Here is a 16,569-nt window from a genome sequence, read left to right on the forward strand (position 1 = left end):
AGAGACTACAAAGCCATATTCTTTACTATGCTGCTTCCCAACGCTTTCATAATTGCAATGCCATTTCTGATGTTTACTGAAACTTATTCAAGATGCCTAGATATCAGGGTTAAGAGAACTGCCCCTGCCACCTCTGCCCACAGTGAAAAAAAAGGGTTTCTGCCCTTAGGTAGATCTTTATTACTTCTTTGCTTTTTCATTATTGTAAGACAGTTCTCCAGGTGTAAGGAGGCAGAGCAACTAATTGAAAGTGGATTTCAGGTCAATAACTGCTTTACTTGAGAGCCTGAAGGTCTTGATTGCCTAGATCTCCACTTACAGAGAAATAGTTATTTACATTTTTCTGTTGGCCCAAAACACTTTTACAATGAACAGATTCATTCAGAGAAGATCTACATATCTGTACTCAAATATGCCTCAAGAGGCAATCATGTTTTTGTGCATCTGTGTTGTTTTCTCATGTGTTGTCATAAATTATGATATAATACATCCAGAGATCCAAGCATACAGAGACTCTTCAGTTTCTCCAGTATATATAAAGGCTTCTTCAAGCACACCACAGTAATGCTCAAACAAGCACATTCAAATATGCACTGATGTATTTAAATAAGCTTTTATTTAAAAGTGGAGGCAAAACACTGTTATATCTTTTAACATATAGCCTGAATTTTTCTCAGAATTATTAGCGTTTCTACACTTCAGGCCAAAAATTAAGGTCTGAGTGTGGAAGTGGTACACAGGGAGATGTCAATGCTCTTCTTCAAGAAAATCTATTCAGGAGAAATGTTTATGTTTCACAGGGTTTTAGTATGGAAATCTTTCTATACCTTCTATTCTCTTCTCTGTAGATTACCTAGTGTGAAAATTAACTACATCAAAATAACAAGTTAATGTGACTATGAGAATTTGGTAGTTTGGAGTGTTTTGAAAATTAAGGAAATAGAAAAGGTTGGCTATGGCTTAACCTTGCCCAGTTGATCACTGAATAACAGACACATTTTTTTCACCTTACTCTTAAATATTCTTCCTTCGACAAGAGCTGCCATGATTGATCAAGGTCTAATGCTGAGTGGGAGGAAACTGGCCATTCTTTGCTTACAGCTGTCTCTGACCTGAGAGCCTGTACTGGTCAAGCAGCTTCAGTGCTATTTTATTCAAATTTGGAATGTTTATGACTTATGCTTCCTATACTTTAGCTAATCAACAGGTAGTTATATTTACATCACTTATGGGAGAAAGGGTCTCTTTCACTTTCTAAGTATATTATTTGTCAGTAATCTCTTAATTTTACTAAGGGTCTTCAAAGAAGTGGACATTACCTTTTGAATACCCCATAATTCTATAAATGCAGATGTTTGAATGTAGCCCTCTCCTCTCTTTTCCTATTCTGTATTTCTATGTTAACTCACCTAAATTAATAGCTGAGAGTCATCCAGTGAGCCAACTTTGATAAGGTGCAGATGCTAAGAAGTGTGCTCAGCAAACATGAACTGGAATTACTTCCAACTCCAAATCTCACTGGATTAAAGTGTATTAGGTGGCAGGGAAATCAGTGGTCCTCTGGGTATGGGGCCTTTTCCCAAACTATAAGCCCTAAATTACTTTCAGATAGAGTAATTACTGTTCTCCATCTCTTAAGATAATAAGTAAGGACATTATTATTTCCCAAAGGTCAGCTGAGTGCTTTAATATGGAATATATCATGAAAAATATTATAAAACCAAGGAAAAGAATTATGTTTATGTATTGAGAGGCCATCATTTTCTAGGTTCTAGGGTTAGTGCTTAAAATCCTTTCTCTCACTGACCTTCAAACAGCCTTTGTAAATAGAAAATTATCCCTAAACAGGTGAGAAAATAGAGACTGAAAGACTAAATAATATATGTAAACTTTTACAACTAATGCAGGGTGACATCAGGATCTGAATCCAGATATCTCTTGCTCCACATTTCATTTACTTAACTATTATATCACCGAGATTTAAAAACGAAGATGCCTTAATTGAAGTCTATAGTCTTTCTTATACAAAAGTTGTCAATTCTATGGATTATGACTGACAATATCCAAAAATGACCAGGAAATGCCTTTATAATCTGGTCCCTGCTAGCCCTTTGACACCACTTTCTGCTACACAGCTCATCTTAGTTTCCTTGGATCTCAGTCAATCTAGTTTTTTGTTTGTTTGTTTTTTTACTGTCTCTTTTAAGATTCTGTCTCATGTTTTTACTTCCACTTCTAATGCTCTCTCCACCTTTCTCACCTATGCCTTATTTCCTACAGTTTAAGGTTACAGCTGGAATATCACTGCAAAAGGACTTACTTTTTTAATCAATAAGTTATGTTTACATATTGCATTTCCACTGCACCTTGCCTTCTTTCACTCTCTCACTTTTATTGGTAAATAATTATTAAGTGACCATGATGCCAGCCTGGGTGTTCAGTATGCAGTCACACAGGTAATCTGTTTAACCCCAGGGACATCAATCTCATAGACTGTGATATGAATGGTGTCCTTTGTAATAATGGAATGGAAACTATGTCTGTCATGTGCTATCTATATCTAATACCATGCCTCATGCTAGTGGCCACTTATCAAAATGCAGAATGAATGAATGAAAGAATAAAAGGAAAGGATGAGTCATTTAAAATGTTCTAGGAGAATTCTATGTTAATACTTTTTCAGGAAAATAGTTGCCACATCATTAGTGTGATTGCAACCATCATCATTACAACAAATATTCATCAAGTGCTTATCACACACAAAGAATTTTTATAAGTATGGTCTCTATATTTACACACACACTTTTAAAGAAGTTTTCGTTATTTTCATCATTTTACTCCTGATTATCTGTCTCCCTTATCTGAATTATTAAACATTCCACTTCCTTGTGGATTTTAGTTTCTGGTTCATTTTATCCTCTCTGAAGTTTTTCTAATCTCAGTTCTTCATGATGTCAATAATCTGGTGTTTCAATATCTTGATATCCTCTTCTTGTTCTCAAGATCTAAAGATGTTGTCCTCTACTGTGCTATCGGTAGTACCTCCCATTCCATGCCCTAGATTTTACTACTAATAAACTTGAATCTTTCCGTAACTTCAAGTCACCCACTCTTCACCTACTATCTCATAACTTTCCAACTTGTTCTCTCCAGTCCTGTATCTTCATCAATCCATTGATATTGTTCATCTTCAAGCATCACTTCCTGATTTACCTTGCATAATTTCCAAGGTCAGATTCTTACATATTGCCTAAACTCCCTCTTCTCTCTTGTAATCTTACCTTATTGGGTATGATCATCTCGATCAATTTTATCCTGATTGTGCATATGAGGTGTTCCGAAGAAGAGACATCTTTGAGATTAGATCTCCTGTCAAATACCCTCATAGTAAATACTAATTGTATCAAATCCACCCCCCAACCCCACTTTACCTAGTATTTAGTCTAGGGAGAAGCAGTGAGAGCCCTGCAGTTGTCCCACATTAACAGATGTTCTGTTCATAGGCAAGAGACGTGGGGAAGAAATTATTTTCTCTGCGTACTTACAAACGGAAAGGATGCAGCCATACACCCCTCTTTGCACTACCAAAACGATATCCTTCTCATTCTAGCCCTTTGGTATGTAAACACAGCCTCTCCAGGATCCAAATTGCCCAGTTTCTTGAAGTTATTTAAGGTCCAGAGAAATCTCCAGGTTCGTTGGCCATTTTCCTCTGTCCTAATAAAAACCAACATCTCTGCTTGTATATCCTACCCTCTTTTGCACTCAGATATTTTGCTTTGGCAATTCTGCATTCTTTCTTATGGGTATTCATTGCTGTCTTCCGATGGTATCTCTACAATCATATGAACAAGCTATCATTGAAATCTTAAAACAAAGATATAATCAAATATTTTCACAAAAAAATTTCATGAACCCCTACGTGTTAGCTATTGCTCTATTAATCTCACTCATTTTACAGAAAAACCCTTTAAATAGCTGTCTATACTCACCACTCCTCCATACTTCCTAAAATATATTTTATTCCTCCCATACTTCCTAAAATATATTTCAGTTAATCTTGGAGTTCTGCCATTTATTTCTCAAGTACTATTGTACCAGAATGGTAATTTTGATTAAAAAACACATTGATTATTAGAAATGTTTCCTGAATAGGAAAATTAATCATTGTGTTATTTGGATAGCAAGTGATTGACACACATATTATAAATTTAAAAACTGTGATACTAAGATTAAAAATATCTTCTAAGTTTAGAATGTGATTATATATGGTCTGTGAAATTCTGATCAACTTTATGGGAAGTGAATGTAGAACTGGTGTAATGAGTCCAACCAATTTGCTGTTATTTTATGAAGCCCAGTCTAAGCATCACAATAGCTCTCCTACTGAAAGTTCCTCTGTAAATTGATACATTCCTCAGGCCAACCTCCAGGGCAGTGTCCTGTGCCAACTATCCTCAGAATTTTTCCCTACTAAAACAATCTTACCTACCTTTCTGTTGGAACCAGTGAGTTACTATTTCACCTGAGTAAAACAGGGCTTGGGACTTGAATACTACCCATCACCTGGTTATTTTCTCTTCCTGGAACACACTCAGCCCTGACAGAGCTAGAAGAGTAGCTACCTGCCCACTTGTTTTCCTGTGGGCAGAAGGGCTCTAAGGTGGCAGCTAAACAGAGAATAGCTCATGAGAATAGATGGCAACTGACACAGGACTTCTGATGACAGGTCTTCTCCAGGAGCTTCTGATCCTCTTGTTTGGTGTCCTGGCCATGAAGGTATCTGCCACAATGAAGATCTAGGCATGGGAATCACATGGGAAGAATCTCTGAGCATCAGGGTTATGAAAATAGTTGTTTCAGGCACATGTAGATCAGGCATATACAGATGGATGTATAGGTACCATCATGGATAATAATCACTGGAAAAATCTACTCAGAATCTCCACTCCAAGACTTCATAAAATATACACATTACAAAACAGTCTAAACTGTTAAAATTGTAACTGGAGTCACTAATGTCCTACCGACAGAAGTAAAATAACTACTCCAATTGCAGAAACTACACATTTATCCAACAGTACACTTTCAAGAGAGAAAGGGATGAGAGTTTTCTGGGGGTCATGAAAATGTCTTATATGGTGATTTTGTGGTGGGTTATATGACCTATACATTTGTTCAAAATTGTATAACTGTCCACTTAAAGTCTGCCAATTGCATAATAAATGCAATAGTCTAAAATTTGTTAAAAATGTAATGTCTTTTGTGTCTTAATGACAGAGGGAACACACTTATATTACCTGTGAAGAAAGAGGAAAGATTGAGAAAGAACACACTTGATAATTAACCTAGGACAACAGGTATAAACTAAGAATGCCTCAGGCAAATGTAGACGGATAGGATGGAAGCAAAAATTTCAGCATTTTTCAGATTGTCTTTATTATTATTTTGTCATGCAATTGGTGACTGAGTAAATTTACCCATAACAGACCCCACTAACCCCACCACTTATATGTGAGGATACATGAATATTTACCTTAGCTGAGACCTTCTCGTTTGGTCATATAAAATTCAATGTTCTATATGAATCTCAAACCTACCAAATTAATTTCATTAACATAGTCCTCAAACTGTTCTTGATTCTGAATTCCTTATGTTAAGAGAATAATGCCCAATGAATTGTTTTCCAAAACAGAAAAATTTACACTATACCTATAGTTATGTTATGGGGACTGAGTAATTGGTGAATGCAAAGATGTTAGTCTTTGATTAGCTATGGATGTGAATTCTTAGGATAAATAAGGATGGATGAAATGCAGAAAAGTTTCAGAGCACAAATAACAAAGACTCCCTTTTTCATATGGCTTCCAGAAAGAAAAACATCCCATAGTGTTTAGATATTTCTAAAAGACAAGAACATAGCGGGGGTACTAGTGAAAGCTAAGGAAAATGAACAAAGGCAGAAGCTAGTCTTAGATATCAGGGCAATAATAAGGGGAAGTATTTTGACTTTGTTGATAAGAGAGTTCATGATTTGTGTTTTGATATATTGATACAGCGTTACAAGTCAACTATATGTGAGAAAGACTCAATGCATGGTAGCCTGGTAGCTTGATAATTTTAATAACTAAAAACCAAAGTTGAAATATATGAACTACATTTTAGCACTAAGTAGAACACAGATTATTGCTTTGTTTTATGAAATAACTCTTGCTTCTATCAAAATGTTCTAGAAACCACAGAAACTCTGACACCACTGTTGGCACCTTGGCACAAATTCATGTTTATGAATTTATTTTTTTGTTTTCATTTTCCTTGAAAAGTTGTTCACTTCTTAATTACATGTTTTTGTGTGTTATCAGTCCTATTCTTTTACATGGAGCTTTAATTTGATTTAATTAACTTAAAGATACATTTATTTCCTGTTTTAATATCTAAAATCATCACCATATACAGTTCAAGATTCTTTTGAACTGTCTAATTTATAAAATTCAGTGTATAGATCTCAGAGGACTCTTCTGTTTTCTTTTTTTAAGAATCTACTTAAAAAAAAGAAGAATCTACTTGGGTTTTTCCTCCTTCCTCTTGCTCATTCCCTATTGTAACTACTTCTGAAAGATATATGTTTAAAGTGAAATTAACAAATTCATCACCAATATTAGGTAAGTGAAAAAATTAATTTACTGAGTTAAAATTCTCAGATATTCTAGGCATCTGGTAAATAACAACTTTTAGGTGGTAAATGTAATTCAGCTTATGGGAGTGAAAGTAGTTAACTAATTTCCCTACATCATCACTTATATTTTTATTCTCTCTCCAACCATCTCTTTTATTGATCCAACTGAAATCAAGCAACTTTGACTCCTAGTGCCCTAAAAACATGCTCCCGTATTTTCTTGGTCCTCACTCCATACACAATAGGGTTGAGAAAAGGCGGCACCAAAAGGTACATATTTGCAATAAAAATATGGATATGTGCAGGCACATTTTTCCCAAAACGGTGAGTGAAAATGGAAAAACCAGCTGTGGAGTAGAAGACAAGAATAACACAGACATGGGATCCACAGGTGCCCAGAGCCTTAAAGCTAGCTTCTCGGGATGGCAGCCGGAATACAGAGTGGAGGATGAAGGCATAGGACACTGCAATGAGAATGGCATCACCTGAGCCAATGACAGAAGCCACACTGAGGCTATACCGTGTGGTAGCTCCTGTGTCCACACATGCCAGCTTCACCACAGCCATGAACTCACAGTAGGTGTGGGCAATGATTCCAGTCCTGCAGTAGGGCAGCTGTCTGAGGAGGATGGGGTGTGGAGAAAAGAAGGCTACTCCTCGAATCACCACAATAATACCCATAAAAGTGATGCGAGCATGGGTGAGAATGGTGGTATGGTGCAGGGGGTCACAAATGGCCACATAACGGTCAATGGCCATGGCAAGGAAAAAACCAGATTCCATGGTAGTAAAGCTGTGAATGAAGAACATCTGGGTCAGGCAAGCGTCAAAAGCGATGTCACGGGCTCCAAGCCAGAAGAGACAGAGCATGCGGGGCAGTGTAGATGTGGAGAGGACCAGGTCTGTGACTGAGAGCATGCACAGGAAGAGGAACATAGGCTCATGGAGGCTGCGTTCTGCCCTCACCACCACCAGGATGGTCACGTTCCCCACCACAGCCACCAGGTACATGGAGCAGAAGGGAATCCCGATCCAGACGTGCAGGTGCTCTAGTCCTGGGATGCCCAACAGCGAGAAGGTGACAGGAGAGGGTTGAGAAGTGTTGAAAGGAGGCATGATGGTTTCTCCTTTGATTTTTATCAATACTTCTGGAGGTAAAGTTGCTATGCAAAAATGGCCATAACCAGATGCTGAAAACATGGAGATTCAGTTCAGGAAGATTCTTAACAATCTGTTGTTAAAAACAGTTCAAATTTATAATCAAGTATTTTCCAATTCACCAAAAGCAGAGTAATAAAATTTGTCACATCAAAACAAATACTGCATTTGAAAATAAAGACAATTCATGTATCAAGTCATATTATCATAGGGGCATATAAGTCCTCTTATCCCTTCATTTCCAGTAAAAAGACTCCCTATCTATTCATAATTGTACTTAATTCAACAACATTTATTAAGTAGTTACTATATAACAAGCCATGTTCTAGGCACTGGAAATAAAGTAATGCACAGATCAGGGATTCTTCTCCTGGAGGTTACACTGCACAAGAAAAACATAGTAAGATGATGAATAGTGACTTGTATGTGTGGGTGATGAGAATGTCATATTTAAGTTGATATCTGAATGATGGAACCAGAACTGTTCAGAGTCTGAGATGTGACACGTTCTGGGAATGAAAACAGCAAGGAGAATTTCTGTGAAGCAGTAACAAACAGAAACAAACAAGAATGCCAGTGTTCTAGGAACTTATAAATCAAAATTGCCAAATGAGAGCAATTTTTCCACATTAATAGCTTCTTTCTACTTTCACTTTTTCCTCTGCTAATCACAGAGAAACATCAATTGCATAAATAACTGTCTTGGGAATATTCTAAAATTATCTGCTTCATTTTTTTCTATCAGGGCTTTCTGAAAAACATCTAATTTTGCATTGCTTTTATGGGTGTCAAATCTGTTGCAGATAACCTGTCTTGGTGTATTTTCATAAATTGCCCATTATAAGTCCTCAGTGTCATTTATTACGTAGTACGTTTTTCCTTTCCATTCCTTCCCGTTAGGTACCTGCCTGAAATTATACCTCTAACATATTCTCTCTTTTACAAGTGTCAGATGCAGTATCAAATATGGTAAGTACACAGTTAATATTGAAACTGAATTTATGAATACTGACATATTACAGTCTATGGAAAATATGCTTCAGATTTCCCAAGGTAAAAATGAAGTATATTACTTCTTGGAATGCATAAGTGCTTTCCAAAGCCATCTTGGGTTTTAATTTCGATGGGTTGCTTTCACATTAGTGATCATCAGAAACTATGTTGGATAGAGCAGGACCTTGAAAATTTCCTCTTTAATCTCAGTCAATATTTCTCTCAAATGAGTAGACTTTCCATGACTATAAGTGAGCAAGTAGAGACTGTCACACAGAGATCTTGTGAAACTTTCAGGGAGTTATTGAAAGGACACTTGTTTTAGGTATTAGCATGCACAACCCACACCTAAATGATTTAGGGAACAGAAATAAATTATCTCTATCTCCTGATTTAAGAAGAAGAAAGTTCAAATCCAGGTAATCAAGCTTTCCAAGTTATGTATCAAAATGGGAAAATAAAACTTTACATGAATGATATGGTGAGAGTGTATCAGTTGGATATTTCTAAATGACAGGATACTGTCATTGTGAGATTATTTCTTCAATGAGAATAATGTATTCCATGCCTTCTGGATCTCATTTGCCAAACAGCATATGTGACTAATATAAAGCATAGCATATTATTATATCATTTTTTTCCAATTTTTTTCTTTCATGTACCCTTTAATGGAGAAAATATTGTATGTTCTTTTGAAATATGGATCATGATGTAATGAATTAAAATCTTATGGACCCAGAGTACAGAAGAGATGAAATTCTATGGGTATAAAAAGTACATATACACATATGTTGTATATTTTACAGGAAATTTTATAACCCGATGCCCAGACCAGTAGCTTTGACTTATTAGGTTCTCAATAAATATATGTTGGATTCATAAATATAATATGGAACACTACAAAATAAGAAACACACACACACTCATGGATACACACATTAGTTTTACAAAGCACTTTTTCTAGAAGCATACATGATACTATCACTATGGTGACATCCTCCTTAAAATACCAACCTGCACATGAGCTGAATGTCACAAGGTATCCATATCTTTGTTATCTATATTTTATTCCTTTCAGTGAGTAATGCAACGTACAATATTTTCAAAAGGAGAGATAATCCTTACTTCTATGATATCCTCAAAAAAGATCTTTGCTTCCTAAAATCTGGTTCTTTCAACATTTCATCCATTGAGAATAAGAAATGTTTATTTCATCTGCTCAAAGATTTATTTTTCCTCCACAAAATATAAGACATTCAGAAAGTAAAAAGGTAGTGTTTGGAGGAATCTCATGTCCTATAAAATTCTACTGAGATCACTCAGGATAGCCCCTTTTCTCCACCCTTCTCGACCTTCACAGCAACTCTAGCTCATACAAGAAACTGATTCAAAGCCAACAAGCAACCCAAACATATAGCTTCTGTAAGTAGCAGCTTCAACATGACATCCTCAGAGGATAATCAAGAATAACGCTTGCCACAAACAGTTCCCTATGGAATCACTGCCAGAATGGACAATGTTTTGTATACTTGGTGATGACTGATAATCTACCTAATTTAAGAGTTAGTAATTTACTTGTTCTTTTCCTCAGGTTTTAGCTCCATGTGTAGCCATCCTTCAATAATATGATACAACTTAATTTGTATTGAATTAAGACCTGAAATCCTGAAGGGGCCTGCAAAGAGCAATAACATAATCTTACTCCTTTGGTTAGCTCAATTTTATTTTAACTTGAAACAAGAGAGAGTGATTTCATTTCCTTTGAATATATACTTAAAAGTGGGATTGCTGGATCATATGGTAGTTCAGTTTTTGTTTGTTTGTTTTATTTTTTGTTTTTACTTTTTGAGGAACCTCCATACCATTTTCCATCCTGATTGTACTAATTTACATTCCCACCAACAGTGTACAGGGTTCCCTTTACTTCATAGCCTCTTCAACAATGGCTATCTCTTGTCTTTTTGATACTAGTGGTCCAAACACTCGTGAGGTGGTATCTCATTGTGGTTTTGATTTGTACTTCCCTGATGATTAATCAACTTGAACACCTTTTCATGTACCTGTTGGCCATTCCTATGTCTTCTTTTGAGAAATGTCTCTTCAGGTCTTTTGCCTATTTTGTAATGGGGTTATTTGTGTTTTGTTTTTGACTTGAATAAAATCCTCAAATATTTCAGGTCTTAACCCCTAATTTTTTTTCTCTGTTTCTATAAGAATGCTCATAGGATTTTGGTAGGGATTACACTGAACCTGTAGATCACTTTGGATAGTATGGGAATTTTCACAATATTAGTTCTTTCAATCAATGAACATGATGTCTTTCCAATTATCTATTTTCTTTAATTTCCTTCATCACTGTTTTGTAATTTTCAATGTGTAAGTATTTCATCTCTTCTCCGGGGATACTGAAAATTTTCTGTATCTTATTTTAGGTGATGGTTACCTACAATTAGCTATAAAATATAATGAGAAAAGTCTCTAAAATATTTCTGGGCCATAGTAGATTCTATTCTTTTAATGAGAATTTCACATTGATATATGCATACTGGAGAAAGGAGAGAGGGGCAAGTTAAGTACTCCAGAAAGAATAGAAAATTGATGGAGACTTGACTCTGATAAAAATGTGCATGAGAGGCATAAGAGAGGGAGAGAGACAGAAGGAAATGATTGGAAGGCAAGTGAGATGACAAAGGAATAAAATGGAAAACAATGAGAAAGTAGAGAAAAGAAGGTGAAATGATGAGGTGGGAAGAAGAGAGATGTCAGCCCTTCAAATAAATTCCTGAAGAAACCTGGAGGGAAAAAAGAATGGGAAAAATAAAGGAAGATGACAACTAACAGTGCATGAAAGGATTTTCTTCTCTTCACAGTGCAAATTGATTTTGTATGTATACTGAAGCTGGACAAATGATTTTGAGACTGGACAAGTACTGGCAACTTAATACCAACTAGAAAATACATAAATAAGTAAATAAACAACCTGGCAATGGTATTATGTGAAGACAGAGAGTGAATTTCAGGCAGCTGAGCTGCACTCAGAGGAAAAATATCTAGGTGGATACTGACAATAACCTACAAAACTTACCTTCTGGGGATTTTGAATAGATCACTGCGACAGTAAAAATGCTGTCACTGAAGCTAGTGCCAAGCACTATCAAGAAATACAAGAGATAATGATGAACTATTAAGTATTTCAGTGACTGGGGGAAGCTTGGAGCATGGTGTTCTTAGGAAAAAAAGCATTTAAAGTTCATATGAAGCTGAAAATTCTTATAAAATACTAGGCAACAGGGGTACCATTCTTTGTAGAAGTATGAAGAGGAGGAGGAGGAGGAAAAATAGTGTAGTAGTAAAAGTAGTAGTAGGAAAGGAGGAAGAAATGGAGCACAATTACTATTATATTTGTCAGCACAATAGTGTTACTACGCTATTTCATCTACAGGTCATGCCAGGTAACAGTATGGGGTAAACGGCAGACTATACAGAGTCTCCTGCCTGGTCTTAGTCTATTTACATATCAACAGATGTTCACTGCTGCAGCCTCCAGTGGATGTCGCGCAAGGGTGGAGAGAAAGTGGCCATTTTCTCCTCCCCTCCATTCCTGGTATCTAACTGGTCTGCTGCCATTTAGTCACCACAGACCCATTCACAAAGTTCCTGCCAGAAGGGGTGGGCAGGGGAAGGAGAGTGTCAACTGCAGCCAGAGGAACTGGAGGGAGCTAGGCCTGTCTAGCAACTGTAAGAAATAAAAGACTTTCGCCCAACCTACCCTTTCCCTTGACTTACTTCAGTTTCAGCAGTTTCATAGGGGATCTGCCGAGGCTGGGAACGCCCTTCCCCCTGGAGCTACATCTGGTGTGAATCAGCAGGATCCAGTGAACCCAAAACTTGTTTTCATGGGTGTGATGTTTGGGCAAACTGCTTCAACAGACGGTGGGGAAATACCCTGACACCCCTAGGGGTGGTAGGGATTCACCCAGGGATCACCTGGATGGTGGGGATTTATCCGGAGATTTCCCCAGTGGGGATGTGGTCTGGGGTAAGTGCCTCCTAGAGGAGTGGGTCCCTCCCCAGAACTGGGAAGGATAGGGACACTAGGCAGTGGAGTTGGCCCTCAGCAAAACAGCGACTCATTAGGGGAACTGAGCAGCCTTAGGAAACAGAAAAAGTGGAGTGGCTGTTTCTCATGGTATTAGAAGGGTTACTAATGAGAGAAATGCCCTTCAGTGGCAAGTGTCAGAAAAGAAAGATAAGTTGTGGGGTGCTCTGAAAAGGGAACAAAAGCTACTGAAAACCAAGGTCATGCTGCTGAGAGAGATGCTAGTGGTGTGAGGGACAGCAGAAAAATGGGAGCTGCAAGAGGCCATGGGGAAGGTGAAGGAAGGGGTGGTGCCTTCCACCTTGAGGATGGAAGAGGAGAACATCAGGGAGGGAAAAGCTGCGGTGGGGACGATGAGGGGCTGGGGCCATGAATGCAGCCATTGCTGAGGCTGCAGCCTGAGGCACCAGCCCCTCCCATATTGAAAGCCATCCCAGTTGTAGTTACTACAATGAAGACACAACAACCACACATTCCTCAAGGAGAGGAACAGCCCCCTCCCCAGGCTGTGGAGCATTCCATGCTCTGCCCATACCCAGACTCAGCTGGTGTATTTGGGCATCTGGTTTCAGTGGAAGCCTCTGCCTACATGGCTTTTGTGTCTTTGGGATTTAGGAGTAGAAAGCGTTGTTCTGTCTGGGTCAGAAATGGGTAAACTGGCTTCCCTGATGACTCACTGCTCCCTCCTGCAGAGGTTACAAAATGCCCATCAGACCCCAGGGAATCATATGCTTTTGGATTGACTGACAGCAGCCCTCAGGGAAATTTGGCCTAAGTGATTTACCATACTTTCTACTAGCTGGCAAATGTATGCAGAGCTCCAGCAGGTGTTATAGGAGTTGGACATGAAAACATCATCTATGATACAGACCCTCAGGGCCTCCATGAAGAGTTGTTGACTGCGGGGATGAGAAATCTGGTGCTATATTCAGCTCCCCCATTCCTCTGAGTTGCTAGGGACTTGGCCCCCATATAGAGCAACATAAAGTGAGGTCATTCATATAACAGCAGACTTGGGGGAAGTTGAAATAATAAGAGCACAGAAAGAAACACAGTCTGCAACTGAAAGAAGAGGTTCAAAGGGCCCTGTGATGGTCTCGAGGACCCAGCTCTGAGTTGATTTCATAAAGACAGGGGGAGTGAAAGAAAAACTTGATGGACATACCAATAGAATCTTACTAGAGCTATAGCATCAATTAAAGCTGGAGCAACATTTCAAGCTATTGAGGTCCAAGACATGGAAGCTGGAAGCAAAGCCCCACTTTTTTATTTTTTTGGGTTACTTTTTTTTTTATTTGAAAATATTACTTTTTTTTTATTTTTTATTTTTTATTTTTATTTTGGTATCATTAATCTACAATTACATGAAGGACATTATGTTTACTAGGCTCCCCCCTTCACCAAGTTCCCCCCACATTCCCACTCATAGTCACTGTCCATCAACATAGTAAGATGCTGTAAAACCACTACTTGTCACCAAGTTCACAGTCACTGTCCTTCAACATAGTAAGATGCTGTAAAATCACTACTTGTCTTCTCTGTGTTGCACAGCCCTCCCTGTGCCCCCACCTCCCCACTATACATGTTAATCGTAATGCCCCCTTTCTTTTTTTCCCACCCTTATCCCTCCCTTCCCACCCGTCCTGCCCAGTCCCTTTCCCTTTGGTAACTATTAGTCCATTCTTGGGTTCTGTGCTTCTGCTGCTGTTTTGTTCCTTCAGTTTTCTTTTGTTCTTATACTCCACATATGAGTGAAATCATTTGGTACTTGTCTTTCTCCACCTGGCTTATTTCACTGAGCATAATACCCTCTAGCTCCATCCATGTTGTTGCGAATGGTAGGATTTGTTTTTTTCTTATGGCTGCATAAAATTCCATTGTGTATATGTACCACATCTTCTTTATCCATTCATCTACTAATGGACATTTAGGTTGCTTCCATATCTTGGTTATGGTAAATAGTGCAGCGATAAACACAGGGGTGCATCTTTTTCAAACTGGAGTGCTGCATTCTTAGGGTAAATTCCTAGAAGTGGAATTCCTGGGTCAAAGAGTATTTCTATTTTGAGCATTTTGAGGAACCTCCATACTGCTTTCCATAATGGTTGAACTAATTTACATTCCCACCAGCAGTGTAGGAGGGTTCCCCTTTCTCCACAACCTCGCCAACATTTGTTGTTGTTTGTCTTTTGGATGGCAGCCATCCTTACTGGTGTGAGATGATATCTCATTGTGGTTTTAATTTGCATTTTTATGATGACAAGCGATGTGGAGCATCTTTTCATGTGTCTGTTGGCCATCTGAATTTCTTCTTTAGAGAACTGTCTACTCAGCTCCTCTGCCATTTTTTAATTGGATTATTTGATTTTTGATTGTTGAGGTGTGTGAGCTCTTTATATATTTTGGATGTCAACCCTTTATCAGATCTGTCATTTTCGAATATATTCTCTCATACTGTAGGATACCTTTTTGTTCTATTGATGGTGTCCTTTGCTGTACAGAAGCTTTTCAGCTTGATATAGTCCCATTTGTTCATTTTTGCTTTTGTTTCCCTTGCCCGGGGAGATATGTTCAAGAAAAGGTCACTCATGTTTATGTCTAAGAGATTTTTGCCTATGTTTTTTCTAAGAGTTTTATGGTTTCATGACTTATATTCAAGTCTTTGATCCATTTCAAATTTACTTTTGTGTATGGGGTTAGACAGTGATCCAGTTTCATTCTCTTACATGTAGCTGTCCAGTTTTGCCAGCACCATCTGTTAAAGAGACTGTCATTTCTCCATTGTATGTCCATGGCCCCTTTATCGAATATTAGTTGACCATATATGTTTGGGTTAATGTTTGGAGTCTCTGTTCTGTTCCATTGGTCTGTGGCTCTGTCCTTGTGCCAGTACCAAATTGTCTTGATTACTGTGGCTTTGTAGTAGAGCTTGAAGTTGGGGAGTGAGATCCCCGCCACTTTATTCTTCCTTCTCGGGATTGCTTTGGCTATTCGGGGTCTCTGGTGTTTCCATATGAATTTTTGAACTATTTGTTCCAGTTCATTGATGAAAGCTGTTGGTAATTTGATAGGGATTGCATTGAATCTTTATATTGCTTTGGGAAGGATGGCCATTTTGACAATATTATTTCTTCCTAGCCAAGAGCATGGGATGAGTTTCCATTTGTTAGTGACCTCTTTAATTTCTCTTAAGAGTGCCTTATATAGTTTTCAGGGTATAGGTCTTTCATTTCCTTGGTTAGGTTTATTCCTAGGTATTTTATTCTTTTTTTTTTTTTGAGAGGGCATCTCTCATATTTATTGATCAAATGGTTGTTAACAACAATAGAATTCTGTATAGGGTACTCAGTGCACAATCATTAATCTACCCAAGCCTAATTCTCGTCAGTCTCCAATCTTCTGAAGCATAAGGAACAAATTCTTACATGGTGAACAAATTCTTACATAGTGAATAAGTTCTTAAATGGTGAACAGTACAAGGGCAGTCATCACAGAAACTTTCGGTTTTGATCACGCATTATGAAATACAAACAATCAGGTCAAATATGAATATTTGTTTGATTTTTATACTTGATTTATATGTGGATCCCACATTTCTCCATTTATTATTATTATTATTATTTTTAATAAAATGCTGAAGTGG

At 37.7% G+C, this 16,569-nt stretch overlaps 1 protein-coding gene across 1 annotated transcript; it reads right to left on the minus strand.

Annotated features, from left to right (window-relative positions):
* Positions 1 to 6,847: 6,847 nt before the first annotated feature.
* On the minus strand, positions 6,848 to 7,792 carry LOC118912107 (olfactory receptor 52D1-like). The gene has a single exon (XM_036884890.2). It carries the CDS (start codon positions 7,790 to 7,792, stop codon positions 6,848 to 6,850), a length of 945 nt encoding a protein of 314 aa, XP_036740785.2.
* Between the last annotated feature and the right edge of the window lie 8,777 nt (positions 7,793 to 16,569).

This window comes from Manis pentadactyla, chromosome 9 (assembly GCF_030020395.1).
Source record: "Manis pentadactyla isolate mManPen7 chromosome 9, mManPen7.hap1, whole genome shotgun sequence".
Taxonomy (NCBI): domain Eukaryota; kingdom Metazoa; phylum Chordata; class Mammalia; order Pholidota; family Manidae; genus Manis; species Manis pentadactyla.